The sequence below is a fragment of the Anolis sagrei genome, chromosome 3, assembly GCF_037176765.1.
Source record: "Anolis sagrei isolate rAnoSag1 chromosome 3, rAnoSag1.mat, whole genome shotgun sequence".
Classification (NCBI taxonomy): Eukaryota; Metazoa; Chordata; class Lepidosauria; order Squamata; family Dactyloidae; genus Anolis; species Anolis sagrei.
In genome coordinates this window covers 171,450,888-171,478,003 of record NC_090023.1, presented here as the reverse complement: position 1 = coordinate 171,478,003, position 27,116 = coordinate 171,450,888, and the positions used below count along the sequence as shown (strand labels likewise).

Here is a 27,116-nt window from a genome sequence, read left to right as displayed (position 1 = left end):
CTGAATTCGGAAGTCCCAGAGCTTTGGAGCACAACACTCCTAACCTCATGATCGTGTTAAAAAACGAAGTATGGATTGTTGATGTTGCAATCCCAGGCGACAACAGGATTGAAGAGAAACAACTGGAAAAGCTGGCACGATATGAGGATTTAAAGATCGAACTGCAAAGACTCTGACCAGCACACTGGGTGCAGTGCCTAAAGACCTTGGCCTGCACTTAAATACAATCAGCGCTGACAAGATTACCATTTGCCAGCTGCAAATCCGCAAGATGGCCACCTTACTGGGATCTGCATGCATTATTCGCTGATACATCACACAGTCCTAGTCCTCTGGGAAGTGTCCCACGTGTGATTCAATACAGCAGCCAGCAGAGTGTCTGCTGTGGACTCATCTTGTTGTGTTTCTAATAATAATAATAATAATAATAATAATAATAAGTTAAAGGTTTTCCCCTGACATTATGTCCAGTCATGTCTGACTCTGGGGTGTGGTGCTCATCTCCATTTCTAAGCCGAAGAGCCAACGTTGTCCGTAGACATCTCCAAGGTCATGTGGCCGGCATGACTGCATGGAGCACCGTTACCTTCCCGCCGGAGCGGTACCTATTGATCTACTCACATTTGCATGTTTTCAAACTGCTAGGTTGGCAGAAGCTAGGGCTGACAGCAGAAGCTCACGCTGCTCCCCGGAATCGAACCTGCGACCTTTCGATCAACAAGCAATTAGTAAACACTCTCAACAAAAGATTCCCCCAGGCACTTCCAAGCCATTAAATGCTAATCAAGGTGGTCAGTTGAAACATTTACACCTAGCTCCAGCAGACAAAAGTCCCTTGTCCCACCCTGGTCATTCCACAGATATATAAACCCATTTTCCTACTTCCAACAAACCTCACTACCTCTGGGGATGCTTGCCATAGATGCAGGCGAAACGTCAGGAGAAAATGCCTCCAGGACATGGCCATATAGCCTGGAAAAACCTACAATACATTGAGCAGTTTTTAAAATATACTCCTGACAAACTGATATCATGTCCAAGTGAAGGCTCAAAAGGTTTGTCAATTTTCCTGTCTGTTGCCACAATCCAGCAGAACTTTGCCTTATTGCAGGCGTCTAATGTAATTATTTGCAATACAAGCAGCAACGGAACTACAAACACAAAGAAGCTTTCACATCCTGGTCCAATTTCCATCTGGGAGCTAGTGATACAAGGAAGTGATTCTGAAATGTTTTCCAAGAGTCCGGCTATGGACACAGAGCATTTTTCCTCTGTACACATGCAAACACACATTGAAGGAGCACAGATCTTTGGTCACATGTAGTATGAGAGCACCATTGTCAAAGCAAAGCAAACCCAGCTGATTTCCTCAGGAAGTGTATATTCAGAGCATGCAACCTCCTTCCCACACTCACTCACGTGCCTCCCCCTGCCCGCAATCCCTTTAAAGAAATGTGTACTATTTTCCCAACATTATTTAAGATTCTAAGGTATTTTTGTTTTCTTTCTTAAGCAAACCATCTACCATATGTTCCTCCCTGAAAGGAGCAATTGTTGACAGATAATTAAGACACTGGTTTGCACTCAGGGATTTTGTTCCTGGGCTTCTTTCAATGCGGCGTTGAGGGCTTTGCTTTTCTAACTTCCTTCTCAGAGAAGAAATGAAAGAGCCACTAAAGTGACCCTTTTCACAACTCTCCCTTCCTTCTTTTCATTGATTCTTGTCAACATCCAACAACAATTGTGGCTTGATGCTGGCCTGCTGTTCTTCTCTCTTGTTTCAGATGTTGTGGGGGAGAGAGGGAGTGTTTTGGGAGCTTTAAATAATTCCAGAGACTTGAACTGATACAGACCTCAAATTTTGGAAGTCTGCCTTCTGCCACATTATGCAGGAAACACTACACACACAAAAAGCTACAAGGTATTTTATTTATTTATTGTGTCAGGAGCAACCAAACAATTGTATTGCATTCTTAACAAACAAACAAACAAAATAAAAAAGTTTGCAAGCTTGGTTGTTGTTGTTGTTCATTCGTTCAGTCGTCTCCGACTCTTCGTGACCTCATGGACCAGCCCACGCCAGAGCTCCCTGTCGGCCGTTACCACCCCCAGCTCCCTCAAGGTCAGTCCAGTCACTTCAAGGATGCCATCCATCCATCTTGCCCTTGGTCGGCCCCTCTTCCTTTTGCCTTCCACTTTCCCCAGCATAATTGTCTTCTCTAGGCTTTGCTGTCTCCTCATGATGTGGCCAAAGTACTTCAACTTTGTCTCTAGTATCTTTCCCTCCAGTGAGCAGTCGGGCTTTATTTCCTGGAGGATGGACTGGTTGGATCTTCTCGCAGTCCAAGGCACTCTCAGAACTTTCCTCCAACACCACAGCTCAAAAGTATCGATCTTCCTTCGCTCAGCCTTCCCTAAGATCCAGCTCTCACATCCGTAGGTGACTACAGGGAATACCATGGCTTTGACTAGGCGGATCTTTGTTGCCAGTCTGATGTCTCTACTCTTTACTATTTTATCAAGATTGGACATTGCTCTCCTCCCAAGAAGTAAGCGTCTTCTGATTTCCTGGCCACAGTCTGCATCTGCAGTAATCTTTGCGCCTAGAAATACAAAGTCTGTCACGGCCTCCACGGTTTCTCCCTCTATTTTCCAGTTGTCAATCATTCTTGTTGCCATAATCTTGGTTTTTTTGACGTTTAGCTGCAACCCGGCTTTTGCGCTTTCTTCTTTCACCTTGATTAAAAGGCTCCTCAGCTCCTCCTCGCTTTCGGCCATCAGAGTGGTGTCATCTGCATATCTGAGGTTGTTAATGTTTCTTCCAGCAATTTTCACCCCAGCTTTGCATTCATCCAGCCCCGCACATCGCATGATGTGTTCTGCATACAAGTTAAAAAGGTTGGGTGAGAGGATGCAGCCTTGCCGTACGCCTTTCCCAATCTTGAACCAGTCTGTTGTTCCGTGGTCAGTTCTTACTGTTGCTATTTGGTCCTTGTACAGATTCCTCAGGAGAGAGACAAGGTGGCTTGGGATGCCCATCCCACTAAGAACTTGCCACAATTTATTATGATCCACACAGTCAAAGGCTTTAGAATAGTCAATGAAGCAGAAATAGATGTTTTTCTGAAACTCCCTGCCTTTCTCCATTATCCAGCGGATATTGGCAATTTGGTCTCTCGTTCCTCTGCCTTTTCTAAACCCAGCTTGAACATCTGGCAACTCTTGCTCCATGTATTGCTGGAGTCTTCCTTGCAGGATCTTGAGCATTACCTTACTGGCATGAGAAATAAGGGCCACTGTACGGAAGTTTGAGCAGTCTTTCGCATTTCCCTTTTTTGGCAAGCTTGGTAGTTGATGAAATGTCCTTTGACCAGTAGCTGGCCACTTGGAGTGCCTCTGGTGTTACTATAAGAAGGTCCTCCATTGTGCATGTAGCAGGGCTCAGGTTGCATTTCAGCAGGTGATCTGTAGTTTGCTCTTCTCCACATTTGCATATCGTGGATTCCACCTTGTAGCCCCATTTTTTAAGGTTGGCTCTGCATCTCGTGGTGCCAGAGCGCAGTCTGTTCAGCCCTTCCAAGTCGCCTAGTTTCCTGTGTGCCCAGGAGGGAGTGTCTCATTTGGTATCAACCATTGGTTGAGGTTCTGGGTTTGAGCCTGCCACTTTTGGACTCTCGCTTGCTGTGGTGTTCCAACAAGTGTCTCTGTAGATCTTAGAAAATTATTTCTTGATTTAAGTTGTTGGCATGCTGGCTGATACTCAAACAGAGGATGGGCTGGAGATGTCACTGTCTTGGTCCTTTGACTATTGGTTGCTACTTCTCGGAGGATGTCAGGTGGTGCAATACCAGCCAAACCGTGTAATTTCTGTATTGTCGAAGGCTTTCATGGCCAGAATCACTGGGTTGTTGTAGGTTTTTTCGGGCTGTATGGCCATGGTCTAGAGGCATTCTCTCCTGATGTTTCACTTGCATCTATAGCAAGCAACCTCAGTGGAAGTGAGGGTGCTTGCCATAGATGCAGGCGAAACGTCAGGAGAGAATGCCTCTAGACCATGGTCATACAGCCTGAAAAAGCCTACAACAACCCAGTGTAATTTCTCCAGTGGAGTAGGGTGCAAACACCCTGTTTGTTTGTTTGTTTGTTTGTTTGTTTGTTTGTCGTGTCAGGACAACCAGTCAAATTATATTACATTTCTAACAAAACAAAGCAAGCAAACAGACAAAATACAAAACTTGTGAGTTTGGTAGTTGATCAAATGTCCCTTGACCAGTATCTGGCCACTTGGAGTGCCTCTGGTGTTGCTGCAAGAAGGTCCTCCATTGTGCATGTGGCAGGGCTCAGGGTGCATTGCAGCAGGTGGTCAGTGGTTTGCTCTTCTCCACACTCGCATGTCGAGGATTCTCCAGTGGATTTTGATCTCTACATATTTTAGAGCTCCACCATAAGTGATAGTAGGTTCCAAGTTCTTTCCCACATTTCCAGCATTGATTATTATTATTTTTGTAGTATTTTGCCAGCTGTTGTAGTGTAAGGTGCCAGTGGTAAAACATTTTGTACCATTTTTCTATTATCTTGACAAATCTTGTGTACCTCATTTTTTTCCTTCCAAATTTGTTCCCAATCTTTTAACAGTACTGAATGTCCTATATCTATTGACCATTTTATCATGTTCCCTTTGGTATGTCTTCTCTGGTGATGAAGTGGTTAACCTCTGGTGAAAGCAGCTGGAACAGATAATGGGGAAAGCAAGCTCTGGGATGGCAGCTGAAACTAATTAATGATGGCTCAACAAGAAGGTTCAGCCCCCCTCTCAGCCCCCCAAAAAGCACTAGGGAACTTAATGAGAAAAATAATCCAGGGGAAAGTAACTGCAATGGTTTGTCAAGACACCCAAAGGCTCTTTGCACCCACTGTCAAGTCAAGCAGCATGCTGAGAAAAGACAGAACTGGCCCAACAAGTTTTACTCTCTCTTTAAGAGAATCCTCCCACACTTGAATCCAGAGTTTGGCTTCAGCAAGCAAGCAAAGTTGAAGCAAGGTGATCTTGTAGGCCAGGGGTCCTCACACTATGGCCCGGGGGCCAAATACGGCCCTCCAAGGTCATTTACCCAGCCCTCGCTCAGGGTCAACCTAAGTCTGAAACTACTTCAAAGCACACAACAAAAACAACAACAATCCTATCTCATCAGCCAAAAAGTAGAATCATAGAATCATAGAATCAAAGAGTTGGAAGAGACCTCATGGGCCATCCAGTCCAACCCCCTGCCAAGAAGCAGGAATATTGCATTCAAATCACCCCTGACAGATGGCCATCCAGCCTCTGCTTAAAAGCTTCCAAAGAAGGAGCCTCTACCACACTCCGGGGCAGAGAGTTCCACTGCTGAACGGCTCTCACAGTCAGGAAGTTCTTCCTAATGTTCAGATGGAATCTCCTCTCTTGTAATTTGAAGCCATTGTTCCGCGTCCTAGTCTCCAAGGAAGCAGAAAACAAGCTTGCTCCCTCCTCCCTGTGGTTTCCTCTCACATATTTATACATGGCTATCATATCTCCTCTCAGCCTTCTCTTCTTCAGGCTAAACATGCCCAGTTCCCTAAGCCGCTCCTCATAGGGCTTGTTCTCCAGACCCTTGATCATTTTAGTCGCCCTCCTCTGGACACATTCCAGCGTGTCAATATCTCTCTTGAATTGTGGTGCCCAGAATTGGACACAATATTCCAGATGTGGTCTAACCAAAGCAGAATAGAGGGGTAGCATGACTTCCTTAGATCTAGACACTATGCTCCTATTGATGCAGGCCAAAATCCCATTGGCTTTTTTTGCCGCCACATCACATTGTTGGCTCATGTTTAACTTGTTGTCCACGAGGACTCCAAGATCTTTTTCACACGTACTGCTCTCGAGCCAGGCATTGTCCCCCATTCTGTATCTTTGCATTTCATTTTTTCTGCCAAAGTGGAGTATCTTGCATTTGTCACACTTCCCAATGAAATACTAATAAGTTTATATTTGTTAAAATTGTTCTTCATTTTAATTATTGTATTGTTCTAAAGTGTTTTTTGCACTACAAATAAGATACGTGTACTGTGCATAGGAATTCATTCTTTCTTTTTTTTCAAATTATAATCTGGCTGTCAGGACCCAGATGCCTTCAAACACGCCAGGCACAGTTCAAATGGTAAAACACAGCTTTATTGATAACAAAAAGTCTTAGTGACAACCTGGGAAATAATATTGAAAAAGGAAAAAAAAATCATTTCTAAACTCTATAACCAACTTTTAACCTGGGAAACGGAAACCGAGGAAATTAAAAACTGCATGATCCTATGGGCCAAAAACATCGGACGCCCAATAAAATTATTTGAGTGGCAGTCGATATGGAGAAAGAAGCTAAAATACACTTATTCCTCCGTGTTAAAAGAAAATTGGTTGAAAACTTTCCACCGTTGGTATCTTACACCATACAAATTGGCCACGGTGGTACACGCTCTTGTCACATCCCGCCTAGACTACTGCAACGCTCTCTACGTGGGGCTGCCCCTGAAGACGGCCCGGAAGCTGCAACTAGTCCAACGCGCGGCAGCCATGATTCTAAGAGGAGCGGAGCGCAGGGAGCACACAACCCCCCTGTTGCACCAGCTCCACTGGCTGCCGATTTGCTACTGGGCCCAATTCAAGGTGTTGGTACTGGCCTATAAAGCCCTAAACGGTTCCGGCCCAAGATACCTAGCTGACCGCATCTCGGCCTATGAACCCACCCGGACTTTGAGATCTTCCGGGGAGGCCCTGCTCTCGATCCCGCCAGCCTCTCAAGCACGGTTGGCGGGGACGAGGGATAGGGCCTTCTCGGTGGTGGCTCCTCGGCTGTGGAACGCCCTTCCTGTAGATGTTAGGCTGGCACCATCTCTCTTGACATTCCGTAGAAAGTTGAAGACCTGGATGTTTATGCAGGCATTTGAGTAATTCAGTGCAATTTTGGTAATTTGAACATAGGAACGGAACAATGGACATCGAATTTGGATCACGCTTGGATGATGAGGCGATCGGGGGGGGGGGGGGGGGTTTGGGAGAACTGTGTATTGATGTTTGTATTAGCTAGTAATGGAGATGTATAGTTTAACTGTTATGGTATATTGATTGTTTTGCTGCTTTTATGGTCTTTGTTGTTTGCTGTCTGGAAACCGCTGTGAGTCGCCCTTGAGCTTGAGATACAGCGGTATACAAGAATAGTAAATAAATAAATAATAAATAAATTGAGCCAAATGTACCAAAACTATCAGAATACATGTTGGAAGTGCAGGGCCCTCCCCGGCACCTACTTCCACATGTGGTGGACCTGCCCAAAGGTACAGAAATTTTGGACAGAGCTCCAGGCAGAATCACAAAAAATATTAAAGAAGAAATTCCCCAGAAGACCAGAGTACTTTCTACTTGGGTTAACGGACGACGACTTCAAACTAAACAACAACGAAGATATTATTTGGATGTATATCTCCACTGTGGCAAGAATAGTCCTGGCAAGACATTGGAAAGATGAGCTTATACCCAATATCGAAGAATTGCTAGACAAAATCTCCGAAATAAGAGACATGGACAAACTGACATTCCTTTTGAGATCTAGCTCCGGAAGACCAGTTAGACAAACAGACTGGTCCAATTTCGATGAGTATGAAAGACAGAGATATGATTGTTAGGACGCGGAGCAAAAAAGAAGAGACACAGATGCAACGACCTTTAGACAGTAAGGTGCAATCCAATTTAAGGGACCCAATTTGGATCCCGTCAGAGAGCCCGTGATTATTCCGTGAGGAAGCCAAATGGAAGTCACTTTTAACCCCCCCCCCCCCTCACTCCCTCCCACCCAAGGTTTGGATTTGGGACCACACCCCCCCCCCCCAAAGGGACAGGCTTATACTTCGCGAGAGTACATACAATAGGGCCTTAAGACCCCTACTTACGTCGAGGTCCTGAGGCCAACATCCTCTATGTTCTCCTATGGGATATGACTACACTATGGCTTTATAATAACTTTATAAAACTGTAAGAACGCAACCAAAGGCAAAATGACACCTACGGAAGCCTTCCCCCTTTGCCCCCCCCCCCCTACCTACACCTCTTCTGTGTCCCCCTCCTCCCCTCTCTCCCCCCCCTTTTCCCTCACATGCCCCACTGCCTATCCTTATCCCCCTCCCCATCCTTTTTACCCCTCCCTCCCCCATCTATCTCAATTTTGTACGCTGTATTTTAAAATTTAATAAAGATTATATTTTTTTAAAAAGATAACAAAAAGTCTTGAAAAGAACTTAACAGCAGTGCTGAAGTCTATTGGAGTAGTTTGACACCAAAATTGAGTCAATAGAGCAAACTAAAATATAATCCGGATTATAGTGTAGACTCTTAATCCAGATTAAACTAAAAATGAAGCAAACTGCTTAAAAATCAATATGTAGCAGAAATACAGTCACTGGAGCAAGAAAATCACAGTTTCAGAACAAAAGAATGTTTCAGTCCCAAAAATATAAACACATAAAGTCCAGAAAAGCCAGAGCGTGGTCAAACTGGTCCTGAGATCAATCCAAAGGAATCAAAGCTGGAAAGCTGGAACAACAGGAACTCACGAGGCTGGAGCCCGGGACCCAAAGGTGAGAGTTTGGCAAGGCAAAGAGTAAGGTCCCATTTGGACACTTTGCTTCCTGCCACTAGATGTGCCAACAGAACTCATAGAATCATAGAATCATAGACTCATAGACTCATAGAATCAAAGAGTTGGAAGAGACCTCATGGGCCATCCAGTCCAACCCCCTGCCAAGAAGCAGGAATATTGCATTCAAATCACCCCTGACAGATGGCCATCCAGCCTCTGCTTAAAAGCCTCCAAAGAAGGAGCCTCCACCACACTCCGGGGCAGAGAGTTCCACTGCTGAACGGCTCTCACAGTCAGGAAGTTCTTCCTAATGTTCAGATGGAATCTCCTTTCTTGTAGTTTGAAGCCATTGTTCCGCGTCCTAATCTCCATGGAAGCAGAAAACAAGCTTGCTCCCTCCACTCTGTGGCTTCCTCTCACATATTTATACATGGTTATTATATCTCCTCTCATCCTTCTCCAGGCTAAACATGCCCAGCTCCTTAAGCTGCTCCTCATAGGGCTTGTTCTCCAGACACTTGATCATTTTAGTCACCCTCCTCTGGACACATTCCAGCTTGTCAATATCTCTCTTGAATTGTGGTGCCCAGAATTGGACACAATATTCCAGATGTGGTCTAACCAAAGCAGAATAGAGGGGTAGCATTACTTCCTTAGATCTAGACACTATGCTCCTATTGATGCAGGCCAAAATCCCATTGGCTTTTTTTGCCGCCACATCACATTGTTGGCTCATGTTTAACTTGTTGTCCACGAGGACTCCAAGATCTTTTTCACACGTACTGCTCTCGAGCCAGGCGTCCCCCATTCTGTATCTTTGCATTTCATTTTTTCTGCCCAAGTGGAGTGTCTTGCATTTGTCACTGTTGAACTTCATTTTGTTAGTTTTGGCCCATCTCTCTAATCTGTCAAGATCGTTTTGAATTCTGCTCCTGTCCTCTGGACTATTGGCTATCCCTCCCAAATGAGTGATTTTACACTGAATCAGCAATCTCTCCGTTTGTCCGGGCTTGAATCATGGTCACCTTGGAACCACTGTTGACTTTATTTTTTCAGCTGACATAGCCTTCATAGAATTTTGAGAGTCATGACTAGTTTGCCCTTTGGTCGATTTGGAATATGATCAAAACAGAAACTGGGTCAAACTTCACGTGATAAAACATTATGGTTACTGTGGGGAAATACTTATACCTTTGCAGTAAATGTGTCAAGCGCCAAAATACAAACAAGATCATGATTTACATTCTTGTTCCCCCAAGTGTAAACTGAGACAGTGCTACAGAGAATCATTGGAGATGATTGAGCAATTTTGCTCAACTCATCACCAGTTTTAATGAAATACTGGCTCATATTTTCCATGTTACGGCAATGTGCAATTGCGTTCCAAAAGAACTAGAAAAGGCAGCAACTCTTGGTTGCCAGAATGAATTCATTCGCTATTCATTATGTAACAAAATTTGGAAAAAAAAAATCTTTTCCTGGTGTTAGGAAAGTGTTATTTCCTGTTTAATTCAATTGAAACTTGTGTGCCAGCTGTGCCCATACCTTGGGAAGTCCGATCTGGCCATAGTGGCCCACGCTCTTGTTACATCCCGAATAGATTACTGCAATGCACTCTATGTGGGGTTGCCTTTGGAGACTGTTCGGAAACTCCAACTGTCCAACGGGCAGCAGCTAGACTTCTCACTGGAGCATCATACAGTGAGCACACCACCCCCCTGTTATGTCAGCTCCAGTTCCGAGCACAATTCAAAGTACTGGTGTTGACCTATATTTATTTATTTATTTATTTATTTATTTGCTTTAATTCTATACCGCATTTTTCAGCCCTTAACAGGCGACTCAATGTGGTTTACATGGTACAATTATCAAACAGTGTCAGTGCAATTAAAACATAACAACGCAATAAACAGGATCAACAGCATCAATCCACAACAGTTAACAATCAACAAGACAGATCAACAAACAGACATAACATAACGCCTCAGTTGAAATCAGATCCGTTCTCATAATCCTTGTGCTATTCCTATGTTCCATTTACCGTCTTCCTATGATTGGTTGCACTGCTTAACCAAACGCTTGTTCATAAAGCCAGGTCATAACCATTCTCCGAAACGTCAGCAGCAAAGGTGCCTGTCTGATGTCTGCCGGTAGGGCATTCCATAGCCGAGGGGCCACCACTGAGAAGGCCCTGTCTCTCGTCCCCGCCAAGCACGCCTGTGACGCAGGTGGGATTGAGAGCAGGGCCTCCCCAGACGATCTTAATGTTCTATAAAACCCTATATGGTTCTGGTCCAGCGTACCTGTCCGAACATATATCCTTCTACATCCCACCTTGGAGTTTAAGATCTTCTGAGGAGGCCCTGCTCTCAGCCCTGCTCTCAGCCCCGCCTCTGTCGCAAACGTGCTTGGCAGGGACGAGGGACAGGGCCTTCTCAGTGGTGGCCCCCCGCCTGTGGAATTCACTCCCTGGTGAAATTAGATTATTGACGTCCCTTCTTTCTAAATGTGGATGTGGGACCAGGCCTTCGGGTAATCTTGCTGACAAGGACAGTGACAATTATGACAATCGCTATGGAAATTGACTTGATGGAGTCTCTAACTACAGAATTTGGCTCAGATAAGGCCACCAGAGAGCTGGACCTTAGGGAAGGCTGAGCGAAGGAAGATCGATGCTTTTGAGCTGTGGTGCTGGAGGAAAGTGCTGAGAGTGCCTTGGACTGCGAGAAGATCCAACCAGTCCATCCTCCAGGAAATAAAGCCCGACTGCTCATTGGAGGGAAGGATACTAGAGACAAAGTTGAAGTACTTTGGCCACATCATGAGGAGACAGGAAAGCCTAGAGAAGACAATTATTCTGGGGAAAGTGGAAGGCAAAAGGAAGAGGGGCCGACCAAGGGCAAGATGGATGGATGGCATCCTTGAAGTGACTGGACTGACCTTGAAGGAGCTGGGGATGGTGACGGCTGACAGGGAGCTCTGGCGTGGCCTGGTCCATGAGGTCACGAAGAGTCGGAGGCGACTGAACGAATGAACAACAACAACAACAAAGGCCACCAGGCTGTTATTGAAACAGAAACAGATTTTAATTAATTAATGTGATTTAATATTTTAAATGTACGTAATTATTGGATTTTATTGTGTATTTTTTATGTGTACATTGGAGGCATTGAAGTGTTACTGGCTGGAAGCTGCCCTTAGTCTCCCCCCCCCCCCCCCAGGGGTTGAGAAGGGCGGGGTACAAATATCTGAAATAAATAAAATAAATAATTACTTTGAAATTTGTTGTCATACTCCAGTAACTTTGTTTTGTGGCTACCACAAACTATAGCAAAATGTACTGCAGGATGTCCCGCAAAAACAAAGTTTTTGTAGTTGAATAAACTTTTCCCATGTTTTTATGATAGAACCAATTAGGAAATGCTATTTATAACCCAGGAACAAAAACCAAGTTTCATAGTGAATCATTCTTTTTCAGGATAGAGAGAAACTAAGAACTATGTTCTTCCTCTGCCTGGCTCAAGAGCAGTACGTGTGAAAAAGATCTTGGAGTCCTCGTAGACAACAAGTTAAACATGAGCCAACAATGTGATGTGGTGGCAAAAAAAAGCCAATGGGATTTTGGCCTGCATCAATAGGAGCATAGTGTCTAGGTCCAGGGAAGTAATGCTACCCCTCTATTCCGCTTTGGTCAGACCACACCTGGAATATTGTGTCCAATTCTGGGCACCACAATTCAAGAGAGATATTGACAAGCTGGAACGTGTCCAGAGGAGGGTGACTAAAATGATCAAGGGTCTGGAGAACAAGCCCTATGAGGAGCGGCTTAAGGAGCTGGGCATGTTTAGCCTGAAGAAGAGAAGGCTGAGAGGAGATATGATAGCCATGTATAAATATGTGAGAGGAAGCCACAGGAAGGAGGGAGCAAGCTTGTTTTCTGCTTCCTTGGAGACTAGGACACGGAACAATGGCATCAAACTACAAGAAAGGAGATTCCATCTGAACATGAGGAAGAACTTACTGACTGTGAGAGCCGTTCAGCAGTGGAACTCTCTGCCCCAGAGTGTGGTGGAGGCTCCTTCTTTGGAAGCTTTTAAGCAGAGGCTGGATGGCCATCTGTCAGGGGTGATTTGAATGCAATATTCCTGCTTCTTGGCAGGAGGTTGGACTGGATGGCCCATGAGGTCTCTTCCAACTCTTTGATTCTATGATTCTATGATTCCTCTATACTTTCTCTGACAGCCTTTCCAGATAATCAAATCTCTAACTCTGTCTTCCACAGACAGTGCAAATGGAACAAAAAGAGGAAAGGCAGAACATCTCTTGGTGTGTGATATCCTTCCAGTAAACATATAAACTGAATAAAAGCCATAGTCCGCCCACCTAAGGAAGCCAAGAAAACTCATTCCAGCCCTGCCAAGATTCCAGTTTCTTCTCCCACATTCCTCCACTTCTAAGCAGTCAAACAAAATCCCTTTCTCAAAACAATAGCAAGATTCTAGTTTCTTCTTCCCACTCTTACTTTCCCTCTAAGCAGGCAGTGTAAACCCCTTCCTTCCAGTCTTTAACCTCCAAAGGCAAAAGAACAACAGGGTGGAGGACAAATTTAGCCAGTTGGCAGGGAAAAGTGCACAAGTGACCACTACACTGCCATATAATTCAGATTATCAAAGCTTCTCCCAGAGAGTTAGAATCATAGAATCATAGAATCAAAGAGTTGGAAGAGACCTCATGGGCCATCCAGTCCAACCCCCTGCCAAGAAGCAGGAATATTGCATTCAAATCACCCCTGACAGATGGCCATCCAGCCTCTGTTGAAAAGCTTCCAAAGAAGGAGCCTCCACCACACTCCGGGGCAGAGAGTTCCACTGCTGAACGGCTCTCACAGTCAGGAAGTTCTTCCTAATGTTCAGATGGAATCTCCTCTCTTGTAGTTTGAAGCCATTGTTTCGCGTCCTAATCTCCAGGGAAGCAGAAAACAAGCTTGCTCCCTCCTCCCTGTGGCTTCCTCTCACATATTTATACATGGCTATCATATCTCCTCTCAGCCTTCTCTTCTTCAGGCTAAACATGCCCAGTTAAAAAACATGTCAGTTAAAAAAAACCAAGTAGTAATGTGCTTCCCTTTCCTAACACCCCAGTTCAGATCTCCAGTATGCTTGCTCACTCCATATACTTTACTACAGTAAATCCTTCTTGTTTTTGTTGTTGTTCATTCGTTCAGTCGTTTCCAACTCTTCTTGACCTCATGGATCAGCCCACGCCAAGAGCTCCCTGCCGGCCGTCACCACCCTCAGCTCCTTCCCAGTTAACCCAGTCACTTCAAGAATACCATCCGAGTCCTTCGGGAGGTGGTAGCGGGGTACAAATAAAGGATTATTATTATTATTATTATTATTATTATTATTATTATTATCTTGCCCTTGGTCAGCCCCTCTTCTTTTTTCCTTCCATTTCCCCCGGCATCATTGTCCTCTCTAAGCTTTCCTGTCTTCTCATGATGTGCCCAAGTACTTCATCTTGGCCTCTACTATCCTTCCCTCCAATGAGCAGTTTTATTTATTTATTTATTTATTTCGCGCCTTTCTACCCCGCCCTTCTCAACCCCCGAGGGGGGACTCAGGGCGGCTTACAAAAGGCACAATTCGATGCCAACACAAACAATAAGATAAAACATATATAAACAGCAATTATAAACAATTAAAACAATCAATTATACATCATAATCAATAAAACCAATCTAATGCTCAACGTTCGCAAATTCATTCCACATTGTCAAATCCTATCAATTCTAGTCGTCATTGTCCTTTGTCTATCTGCCAGATTACCCAAAAGCCTGGTCCCATATCCATGTTTTTAATTTCCTTCTAAAAGAGAGGAGGGATGTCGATGACTTAATTTCCCTGGGGAGTGAATTCCACAGGTGAGGGGCCACCACCGAGAAGGCCCTGCTCTTCGTCCCCACCAACCTCACTTGTGATAGAGGTGGGGCCGAGAGCAGGGCCTCCCCAGAAGATCTTAAACTCTGAGGCGGGACGTAGAGGGAGATGCATTCGGACAGATACGCTGGGCCGGAGCCGTATAGGGTTTTGTAGGTCAAAACCAGCACTTTGAATTGTGCTCGGAACTGGATCGGCAGCCAGTTGGGCTTTATTTCCTGTAGTATGGACTGGTTGGATCTTCTGACGGTCCAAGGCACTCTCAGAACTTTCCTCCAACACCACAGTTCAAAAGCATCTATCTTCCTTCGCTCAGCCTTCCCTAAGGTCCAGCTCTCACATCCATAGGTGACTACGGGGAATACCATTGCTTTTACTATGCGGAGCTTCGTTGCCAATGTGATGTCTCTACTCTTCACTATTTTATCAAGATTGGTCATTGCTCTCCTCCCAAGAAGTAGGCGTCTTCTGATTTCCTGGCTGCAGTCTGCGTCTGCAGTAGTCTTTGCATTGCCATATAATTCAGATTATCAAAGCTTCTCCCAGAGAGTAAAAAAACCCAACAAACTAGCAATATGTTTCCCTTTCCGTACACCCCAGGTAACTCCAGTATGCTTGCTCACTCCACATACTTTACTACATTAAATCCTTCTTGTCCTTGGTTACAGTGAGGAATAAAGATTAAGAGGATGAGCTCGAAAGGTACTTGCTGAGGTGTGATATGAAGGGATTTCTTGTGTGCGCGCCCATGTATTTCTCATGTAATACGATAATACTGCTTCTGCTGAACCAGTCAGTCCTTCTATATCAATTTTCTGATTACTGTTTGGATAATTCTGAATTTTTGCATTTCATTTTTTTCTGCAAGATACTCCACTTGGGCAGAAAAAATGAAATGCAAAGATTCAAAATGGGGGACAATGCCTGGCTTGAGAGCAGTACGTGTGAAAAAGATCTTGGAGTCCTCGTGGACAACAAGTTAAACATGAGCCAATAATGTGATGTGGCGGCAAAAAAAGCCAATGGGATTTTGGCCTGCATCAATAGGAGCATAGTGTCTAAATCTAGGAAAATAATGCTACCCCTCTATTCCGCTTTGGTTAGACCACACCTGGAATATTGTGTCCAATTCTGGGCACCACAATTGAAGAGAGATATTGACAAGCTGGAATGTGTCCAGAGGAGGGCGACTAAAATGATCAAGGGTCTGGAGAACAAGCCCTATGAGGAGTGGCTTAAAGAGCTGGGTATGTTTAGCCTGAAGAAGAAAAGGCTGAGAAGAGACATGATGTGTCATAGGGAGGAGGGAGCAAGCTTGTTTACTGCTGCCCTGGAAACTAGGACGTGGAACAATGGCTTCAAACTACAAGAAAGGAGAGTCCATCTGAACATGAGGAAGAACTTCCTGACTGTGAGAGCTGTTCAGCAGTGGAACTCTCTGCCCCGGAGTGTGGTGGAAGCTCCTTCTTTGGAAGGTTTTAAACAGAGGCTGGATGGCCATCTGTCAGGGGTGCTTTGAATGCAGTTTATCCGAATGCCCAACCACCATCTCCCCAAACAGTTTCTCTACTCCAAACTCAAGAACATAAAACAGAATGTTGGTGGGCAGGAAAGAGATTTAAAGATAGGCTCAAAGCCAATCTTAAAAACTTTGGCATAGACACTGAGAACTGGGAAGCCCTGGCCCTTGAGCGCTCCAGCTGGAGGTCAGCTGTGACCAGCAGTGCTGTAGAATTTGAAGAGGCACAAATGGAGGGCGAAAGAGAAAAATGTGCCAAGAGGAAGGTGCATCAAGGCAACCCTGACCAGGACCATCTTCTACCTGGAAACCAATGCCCTCACTACGGGAGAAGATGCAGATCAAGAATAGGGCTCCACAGTCACCTACGGACCCACCACCAGTACGCTGAAGACTATCCTACTCAGACAAAGAGAGATCGCCTAAGTAAGTAAGCTTGCTTTCTTACTTATATGAAAGTACAATTCCCAATTACAGGCCACTTTCATTTCACCTCCCGATCTCTCCTTGACTCTAGTCATTGATTTTTCTAAATTCTTTTGGGACTAACTTTGAACAAACAGTGCCACCTACTGTCACAGTGTGACTATGTCATTTTCTTTTAATATTTTTGCTATAGTGGTTCAAGTATTGGAGTACAACCCTGGAAATTAGGATTCGAATTATATGAAAATCCACTGGCTGACCTTAGACAAATCACAATCCCACTATGGCCCCTTCTACACAGCTATAAAAAAATCCAGATTATGTATTGTCAAAGGCTTTCATGGCCGGAATCACTGGGTTGTTGTAGGTTTTTCCGGGCTATATGGCCATGTTCTAGAGGCATTTTCTCCTGACGTTTCGCCTGCATCTATGGCAAGCATCCTCAGAGGTAGTGGAAATAGGAAAATGGGTTTATATATCTGTGGAATGACTAGGGTGGGACAAAGGACTTTTGTCTGCTGGAGCTAGGTGTGAATGTTTCAACTAACCACCTTGATTAGCATTTAATGGCTTGGAAGTGCCTGGGGGAATCTTTTTTTTTGAGAGGTGATTTGCTGTGCCTGATTGTTTACTCTCTGTTGTTTTGCTGTTGTAATTTTTGAGTTTTTTAATACTGGTAGCCAGATTTTGTTCATTCCACAGATATATAAACCCATTTTCCTACTTCCAACAGACCTCACTACCTCTGAGGATGCTTGCCATAGATGCAGGCGAAACGTCAGGAGAAAATGCCTCTAGAACATGGCCATATAGCCTGGAAAAACCTACAACAACCCAATCCAGATTATCTTCTTTGAACTGGATTATATGGTAGTGTTGTTGTTCATTCGTTCAGTTATTTCTGACTCTTCATGACCTCATGGACCAGCCCACGCCAGAGCTCCCTGTCAGCCGTCACCACCCCCAGCTCCTTCAAGGTCAATCCAGTCACTTCAAGGATGCCATCCATCCATCTTGCCCTTGGTTGGCCCCTCTTCCTTTTTCCTTCCATTTTCCCCAGCATAATTCCTGTTAAAAGCAGGTAATGTAGATTATTTGCCCTGATAGTCTGGATTATATTGCAATTTAGAAGGGTCCTGAGTGCATCTACACATCAGGATTAATGCAGTTTGATACCTCTTCAACTTTCATGGCTCAATGCTATAGAATCACGGGACTTGTAGCTTTAGACCAGTGGTTCTCAACCTGCGAGTCTCCAGGTGTTTTGGCCTACAACTCCCAGAAATCCCAGCCAGTTTACCAGATGTTATGATTTCTGTGAGTTGAAGGCTGAAACTACTGGGGACCCACAGATTGAGAACCACTGATTTACAAGGTCTTTAGCTTTCTCTGCCAACGTATGCTGATCTATGACAGTTCAAGTGATGTCAAACTGCATTGATTACAGTGTAGATGCGCCCAGTGGCAAACCTTTTTGGGACAAATTTTTCCAGGAGAACCCTGTGATAGGTTTGCCTTAGCATCACCATAGGTTGAAAACAACCTGAATAATTAGATGAAGGGTTAGAAGGCAGGATCATCAAGTTTGCAGACGACACCAAATTGGGAGGGATAGCCAATACTCCAGAGGACAGGAGCAGGATTCAAAACGATCTTGACAGATTAGAGAGATGGGCCAAAACTAACAAAATGAAGTTCAACAGTGACAAATGCAAGATACTCCACTTTGGCAGGAAAAACGAAATGCAAAGATACAGAATGGGGAACAATGCCTGGCTCGAGGGCAGTACGTGTGAAAAAGACCTTGGAGTCCTCGTGGACAACAAGTTAAACATGAGCCAACAATGTGATATGGTAAAAAGCCAATGGGATTTTGGCCTGCATCAATAGGAGCATAGTGTCTAGATCTAGGGAAGTAATGCTACCCCTCTATTCCGCTTTGGTTAGACCACAACTGGAATATTGTGTGCAATTCTGGGCACCACAATTGAAGAGAGATATTGACAAGCTGGAATGTGTCCAGAGGAGGGCGACTCAAATGATCAAGGGTCTGGAGAACAAGCCCTATGAGGAGCGGCTTAAGGAGCTGGGCATGTTTAGCCTGAAGAAGAGAAGGCTGAGAGGAGATATGATAGCCATGTATAAATATGTGAGAGGAAGCCACAGGGAGGAGGGAGCAAGCTTGTTTTCTGCTTCCTTGGAGACTAGGACGCGGAACAAGGGCTTCAAACTACAAGAGAGGAGATTCCATCTGAACATGAGGAAGAACTTCCTGACTGTGAGAGCCGTTCAGCAGTGGAACTCTCTGCCCCGGAGTGTGGTGGAGGCTCCTTCTTTGGAAGCTTTTAAACAGAGGCTGGATGGCCATCTGTCAGGGGTGATTTGAATGCAATATTCCTGCTTCTTGGCAGGGGGTTGGACTGGATGGCCCATGAGGTCTCTTCCAACTCTTTGATTCTATGATTCTATGAAAACAAACTGGAATGACTTTATCAATTACCTAAAAAAAACAATTACAAATATTTATCAAATTGGAATAAAGCCCTAAGGGTCTAATTGTGTGTGCGTGCGTGTGTGTGTGTGTGTGTGTGCGTGCGTGCGTGCGCATGCATGCATGCATGCATGCATAGGGCATATACAAGGAGGAAGGAATATGGTGCAGAGAAATATAAAATACCACAGCCTGGAAGTAACAGAAATAATGTGTTTATGTTGATAATTTGTGGTTGTGGAAGCTGCGTGTTTTTTTTCCCTCTCCTCTTCCCCTTTTTTACTTTTCTGCCTATCTTAACCTCCTATCACTCACACAATCCTACTTTTCTACCCAACCAGGTCTAACTTACCTTCACAGTACAAGGAATCAGTACTACCTGTTGTTTAGTAATATGTAATATTTTATTTCATTCCTAGTTGTTGTCGTGATAATTTTTGTAAATGTGTTCAATGTTTTTTATGTGTATTGTTATTGTGCAGTAATAAAAATTATATATATATATATATATATATATACACACACACACACACACATACACACAACCTGAAGACATACGACGATAACTTTAGGAATGTGCTTCCTACTTGGAAACTCTCCAGGGAAGTACTTCTTTAAAGCAAGAGTAAATCAAGAAATAGTTTTCTAAGATCTACAGAGACACTCGCTGGAACACCTCAGCAAGCAAGAGTCCAAAAGTGGCAGGCTCAAACCCAGAACCTCAATCAATGGCTGATACCCAATGAGAGACTCCCCCCTGGGCACACAGAAAACTGGGCGACTTAGAAGGCGCTGAACAGACTGTGCTCTGGCACCACGAGATGCAGAGCCAACCTTAAGAAATGGGGCTACAAAGTGGAATCCACGACATGCGAGTGTGGAGAAGAGCAAACCACTGACCACCTACTGCAATGCAACCTGAGCCCTGCTACATGCACAATGGAGGACCTTCTTATAGTTACACCAGAGGCACTCCAAGTGGCCAGCTGCTACCAAGCTTGCAAACTTCGTGTTTTGTTTGTTTGTTTGTTTAAAATGCAATACAACTGTTTGGTTTGCTCCTGACACGATAAATAAATAAAGAGTGAAAAGACGTCAAGCTTGTGTGACCAACTTATTTGTGTTTATTTTTATTTTACTTTACTTATGCTTTATTTAAATTCTATCCGATGCTTTGACCATAGGTCTTTCACATACAAGGCAAGGCAGATAAATAAATACATGAACACCAAATTATTAAATACAATATAAAAATACACAATAAAATCCTATAAATCGTTAAAATGCTACATATATCGATGGCAAGATGCACCTTTAAAATACTACATAATGTATAGACTCATACCTGAGTAATTAAAAACCAAATAGATTGTTGTTGTTGTTCATTCGTTCAGTCGTCTCCGACTCTTCGTGACCTCATGGACCAGCCCACGCCAGAGCTCCCTGTCGGCCGTCACCACCCCCAGCTCCCTCAAGGTCAGTCCAGTCACTTCAAGGATGCCATCCATCCATCTTGCCCTTGGTCGGCCCCTCTTCCTTTTGCCTTCCACTTTCCCCAGCATCATTGTCTTCTCTAGGCTTTGCTGTCTCCTCATGATGTGACCAAAGTACTTCAACTTTGTCTCTAGTATCTTTCCCTCCAGTGAGCAGTCGGGCTTTATTTCCTGGAGGATGGACTGGTTGTATCTTCTCGCAGTCCAAGGCACTCTCAGAACTTTCCTCCAACACCACAGCTCAAAAGCATCGATCTTCCTTCGCTCAGCCTTCCCTAAGGTCCAGCTCTCACATCCGTAGGTTACTACAGGGAATACCAATGTCTTTGACTAGGCGGATTTTTGTTGCCAGTCTGATGTCTCTACTCTTTACTATTTTATTGAGATTGGACATTGCTCTCCTCCCAAGAAGTAAGCGTCTTCTGATTTCCTGGCTACAGTCTGCATCTGCAGTAATCTTTGCACCTAGAAATACAAAGTCTGTCACGGCCTCCACGGTTTCTCCCTCTATTTTCCAGTTGTCAATCATTCTTGTTGCCATAATCTTGGTTTTTTTGACGTTTAGCTGCAACCCGGCTTTTGCGCTTTCTTCTTTCACCTTGATTAGAAGGCTCTTCAGCTCCTCCTCGCTTTCGGCCATCAGAGTGGTGTCATCTGCATATCATACCAAATAGATACAGTATTATTAAAACTACTATTTTACAACATTATTAAAACTACTATTTTAGTCGATCTTGGTATTCAGCAGCTGATATCTGTTGCAATGGACATGAACTTTATCACTTTAAAGACGTCTCAGAATCAGGTGTTTTTCTAAAGATGCTGTTTTAGTAAAAATGAGATAACAATGAGATAAACAAACCTCAGCTCTAAATATAGCATGCAGTCTCTTTTATGTATCTAAAGGGGGGAAAGCTCAAACTCCATTCACACAAGAATTTATTCCAGGTTAACCCCATCACATTAAAGGAGTTTGTAGTCAGAAAGCTAGTCTATTTCCTAGAGATCTGCTAATAGATCCAGTTCTTTTACCTTCTCACCCTCACTTAAACATTTAAGTTTAGGGCTATAATCCTAATCTTATCTCCATTTAATACACTGGATCTTATTTTAAAATAAATTGCATTGGATTGTGCTGTAAGATACTTTGCTTCCAGGATCTGTGTGTCAGAAAAGCTTAGAGAAGACAATAATGCTGGGGAAAATGGAAGGAAAAAGGAAGAGAGGCCGACCAAGGGCAAGATGGATGGATGGCATGCTTGAAGTGACTGGTTTGACTCTGAAGGAGCTGGGGGAGGTGACAGCCTTAAGGCAGCATTTCTCGACCTGGGGGTTGGGACCCTGGTGGGGGGGGGGGGGTATGAGGGGTTGCCAGAAGGGTTGCCAAAGATGACCGGAAAGCACAGTATTTTCTGTTGGTCATGGAGGTTTTGTGTGGGAGGTTTGGCCCAATTTTATCGTTGGTGGGGTTCAGAATGCTCTTTGATTGTAGGTTAACTATAAACAGGGGCGGCTCAACCCATTACGCAAAGTAAGCATTTGCAGTATAGTTGATTTTGTCCAGGGGCTCTATTGAGGCACTCTTGGGGGAAAACAGACCTTGACATATGCGAGTTATAGTTACTGGGATGTATAGTTCACCTACAATCAAAGAGCATTCTGAACTCCACCAATGATGGAATTGAACCAAATATGGCACACAGAACTCCCACGACGAACAGAAAATATATATCAACGATTGGTTGGGGGGGGGGGGGGGCTCAAAATACTGTTTGCTTACTGTTGAAAATTACCTAGGGCCGCCTCTGACTATAAATCCCAGTTACTACAACTCCCAAATGTAAAGCTCTTCCCCCCCCCCCCCCCAAACTCTACAAGTGTTCCCATTTGGGCATATGGGGTATTGTTGCCAAGTTTGGTCCAGATCCATAATTGTTTGAGTCCACTGTGCTGTCTGGATGTAGGTGAACTACAACTCCCAAACTCAAGGTCAATGCCCACCAAACCCTGCCAGAATTTTCTGTTGGTTGTGGGAGTCCTGTGTGCCAAGTTTGGTTCAGTTCCATTGTTGGTGGGCTTCAGAATGCTCTTTGATTGTAGGTGAACTGTAAATCCCAGCTATTATGAGATATAATAGCCATGTATAAATATGTGAGATGAAGCCACAGGGAGGAGGGAGCAAGCTTGTTTTCTGCTTCCCTGGAGACTAGGACACGTAAAATGGCTTCAAACTACAAGAAAGGAGATTCCATCTGAACATGAGGAAGAACTTCCTGACTGTGAGAGCTGTTCAGCAGTGGAACCCTCTGCCCTGGAGTGTGGTGGAGGGTCCTTCTTTGGAAGCTTTTAAACAGAGGCTGGATGGCCATCTGTCAGGGGTGATTTGAATGCAATATTCCTGCTTCTTGGCAGGGGGTTGGACTGGATGGCCCACGAGGTCTCTTCCAACTCTTTGATTCTATGATTCTACAAAGATCCGCATAGTCAAAGCCATGGTATTCCCTGTAGTAACCTACGGATGTGAGAGCTGGACCTTAGGGAAGGCTGAGCGAAGGAAGATAGACGCTTTTGAGCTGTGGTGTTGGAGGAAAGTGCTGAGAGTGCCTTGGACTGCGAGAAGATCCAACCAGTCCATCCTCCATTGGAGGGAAGGATACTAGAGACAAAGTTGAAGTACTTTGGCCACATCATGAGGAGACAGCAAAGCCTAGTGAAGACAATTATTCTGGGGAAAGTGGAAGGCAAAAGGAAGAGGGGCCGACCAAGGGTAAGATGGATGGATGGCATCCTTGAAGTGACTGGACTGACCTTGAAGGAGCTGGGAGTGGTGACGGCCGACAGGGAGCTCTGGCGTGGGCTGGTCCATGAGGTCACGAAGAGTCGGAGACGACTGAACGAATGAACAACAATGATTCTACTACAACTCCCAAATAATCTAATCCATTTTTTTAGTGATGGTCACTCCTTGGGGATGTGTCCAAATTTGGTGGCAATTTGTTCAGTGGTTTTTGAGTTCTGTTAATCCCACAAACGAACATTGTATTTTTATTTCTGTAGATTCAAAGTTCAACTCATACAGAATGCAGGTAATGTTTGTGAATGTAAAACACTGTTGGGAACCAAAAAAGTAAATAGCTCCAACTTTCCTAGAATGCCGAACTCTGGTCAATCCTTGGAGTCCAGAGGTCGATGTCCCACATTCATTGTATGCTGCAAATGCTCTTCCTCTCCTAGAAACTAATTCTATGTTTGTTTATTTTTAGCAAACTTGCCCTTGGCTCATCATTTTTGCAAAGGGCACCCAAGGTGCTTTATCAGCATTCATAAAACTCTGCTTGCACAAGTCGTGTTCAAGCAGGACTTTGCCTGGATTATGGCTCTTCCGCAAATGTCACAGATAAAATGCTGATTGTGGGATTGATAGCAACAGGGAAGGAGCTGCCCGAAAGCAAGGAAGCACCAGGCACGAGGAAATCATGCAAAGTGTCCGTTTTTTCCCCCATCTCTCTGCCTTTTCTCTCTCTTTCAGGTAGCAAATTAAACCGGGAAGTGATTGCATGTTCTCCCTCCGATCCAAAGTGACTATTGGGAATGGAGCTCACAAATGTTCAAGATGTTGTTACCCAGCTGAACATCCATGGCCCAACACTGGCTTTCAGGAACATTAGTTACTCCGTCATCACGCCTTGGACATTTCCTTTCAAAGGAAGAGAAGAAAAAGAAGTTCTCAGGGATGTCAGGTAAATAAACTATATTTTCAGGTTACAGTGTCACTTTACTTGTAACTAAGGGTACTTCCACACACTCATATAATCCACTTCAAAGCAGATAATGTGGATTATTTGCTTTGATGATCTGGAATATATGGTAGTGTAGAAGGGGCCTTAGCAACCTTGGTTAGTTCCTCTCTCTCAGGAACTAACCAAGTAGGAGAGGATTAATGTATTGTCGAAGGCTTTCATGGCCGGAATCACTCAGTTCCTGTGGGTTTTTTCGGGCTATATGGCCATGTTCTAGAGGCATTTCTCCTGACGTTTCGCCTGCATCTATGGCAAGCTTCCTCAGAGGTGAGGTCACCTCTGAGGAAGCTTGCCATAGATGCAGGCGAAACGTCAGGAGAAATGCCTCTAGAACATGGCCATATAGCCCAGAAAAAAACCACAAGAACTAGGAGAGGATTAATTCACACCATTTACGGCCCTTCCACACAGCCCTATATCCCAGAATATCAAGGCAGAAAATCCCACATTATCTGAATGTGGATTCAGGTAACCCAGTTCAAAGCAGATATTGTGGAATTTTCTGCCTTGATGTTCTGGGATATAGGGCTGTGTGGAAGGGCCGTAAATAGAATCATAGAATCAAAGAGTTGGAAGAGACCTCATGGGCCATCCAGTCCAACCCCCTGCCAAGAAGCAGGAATATTTCATTCAAATCACCCCTGACAGATGGCCATCCAGCCTCTGTTTAAAAGCTTCCAAAGAAGGAGCCTCCACCACACTCCGGGGCAGAGAGTTCCACTGCTGAACGGCTTTCACAGTCAGGAAGTTCTTCCTAATGTTCAGATGGAATCTCCTCTCTTGTAGTTTGAAGCCATTGTTTGGCGTGCTGTGAATTAATCCTCTCCTGGAGCCCCCGGTGGCGCAGTGGGTTAAAGCACTGAGGTGCTGAGCTTGTTGATCGAAAGGTCACAGGTTCGATTCCGGGGAGCGGCGTGAGCTTCCGCTGTCAGCGCCAGCTTCTACCAACCTAGCAGTTCGAAAACATGCAAATATGAGTAGATCAATAGGTACTGCTCCGGTGGGAAGGTAACGGCGCTCCATGCAGTCATGCCGGCCACATAACCTTGGAGGTGTCTACGGACAACGCTGGCTCTTCGTCTTAGAAATGGAGATGAGCACCACACCCCAGAGTCAGACATGACTGGACTTAATGTCAGGGGACTACCTTTACCTTTACTTAATCCTCTCCTACTTGGTTAGTTCCTGAGAGAGAGGAACTAACCGAGGTTGCTAAGGCCCCTTCTACACTACCATATATTCCAGATTATCAAAGCAAATAATCCACATTATCTGCTTTGAAGAGGATTATATGAGTCAACACTGCCATATAATCCACTTCAAAGCAAATAATCTGGATTTTATATGGCAGTGTCGAAGGGGCCTTCGTGCTTTTCATGGTTCAATGAGAACTTGAATCTGAATCCCAGTTTCCATCCCACACTCTAAGATAGCACATGAACAGGCACATGAAATCACCCTCAACAAAAGATTCTCCCCAGGCGCTTCCAAGCCATTGAATGCAAATCAAGGTGATCAGCTGAAACATCCACAGCTAGCCCCAGCAAACAAAAGTCCTTTGTCACACCCTGGTCATTCCACAGATATATAAACCTAGTTTTCCTAGTTCCAACAGACCTCATTACCTCTGAGGATGCTTGCCATAGATGCAGGCGAAACGTCAGGAGAAAAATTGCCTCCAGAACATGGCCATATAGCCCGGAAAAACCTACAACAACCCATGGATTCCGGCCATGGAAGCCTTCGACAATACTCTAAGATAGCGTTTCTCAACGTAGGGGTTGGGACCCCTGGGGGGTTACGAGGCGGTGTCAGAGGGGTTGCCAAAGACCATCAGAAAACACAGTATTTTCTGTATTGTCAAAGGCTTTCATGGCCAGAATCATTGGGTTGTTGTAGGTTTTTTCGGGTTATATGGCCATGTTCTAGAGGCATTCCCTCCTGACGTTTCGCCTGCATCTATGGCAAGCATCCTCAGAGGTAGTGAGGTCTGTTGGAACTAGGAAAAAGGGTTTATATATCTGTGGAATGACGACAAAGGACTCTTGTCTGCTGCTACAACAACACAGTATTTACTGTTGGTCATGGGAGTTCTGTGTGGGAAGTTTGGCCTAATTCTATCGTTGGTAGGGTTCAGAATGCTCTTTGATTGTAAGTGAACTATAAATCCCAGCAACGACAACTCCCAAATGTCAAGGTCTATTTTCCCCAAACTCCACCAGTGTTCACATTTGGGCATATTGTTCCAGATCTATCATTGTTTGAGTCCACACTGCTCACTGGATGTAGGTGAACTACAACTCCAAAACTCAAGGTCAATGCCCGCCAAACCCTTCCAGTATTTTCTGTTGGTTATGGGAGTTCTGTGTGCCAAGTTTGGTTCAATTCTATCGTTGGTGGAGTTCAGAGCCCTCTTTGACTGCAGGTGAACTACAAATCCCAGAAACTATAACTCCCAAAATCAATCCCCCTCCCACCCAACCAGTATTCAGATTTGGCCGTGTCGGGTATTTGTACCAAATTTGGTCCATTGAAAGAAAATACATCCTGCAGATCAGATGTTTACATTTCGATTCATAACAGTAGCAAAATTGCAGTTATGAAGCAGCAATAAAAATAATGTTATGTATTAAGGGGTTGCGGTGTTAAGGTTGAGAAACACTGCTCTAGAAAACTATATTTTTAGTGTTAAACTAACAGTTTCTTTCTTTCTCCGCAGTGGCATTATGAAACCTGGGATGAATGCAGTTTTGGGGCCAACTGGAAGTGGGAAAACCTCGTAGGTATTTTTCTTGCTTCGCAT

The 27,116-nt window shown here is 44.4% G+C and overlaps 1 protein-coding gene across 3 annotated transcripts in view; it reads left to right on the top strand.

The window, feature by feature from the left end:
- LOC132771180 (broad substrate specificity ATP-binding cassette transporter ABCG2-like) overlaps nt 1-27,116 on the top strand; it is a 99,798-nt gene that overhangs the window by 20,464 nt on the left and 52,218 nt on the right. For 2 of the 3 annotated variants that reach the window (XM_060768869.2, XM_060768870.2), the window contains exons 3-4: nt 24,043-24,253; nt 27,033-27,092. In XM_060768869.2, coding sequence (XP_060624852.1) covers nt 24,105-24,253; nt 27,033-27,092 — 209 coding nt within the window. In that variant the 5' untranslated portion in view covers nt 24,043-24,104. Of the gene's footprint in view, nt 1-24,042; nt 24,254-27,032; nt 27,093-27,116 lie in introns of those variants that run through there. The other variant, XM_060768871.2, reaches the window with a different exon arrangement.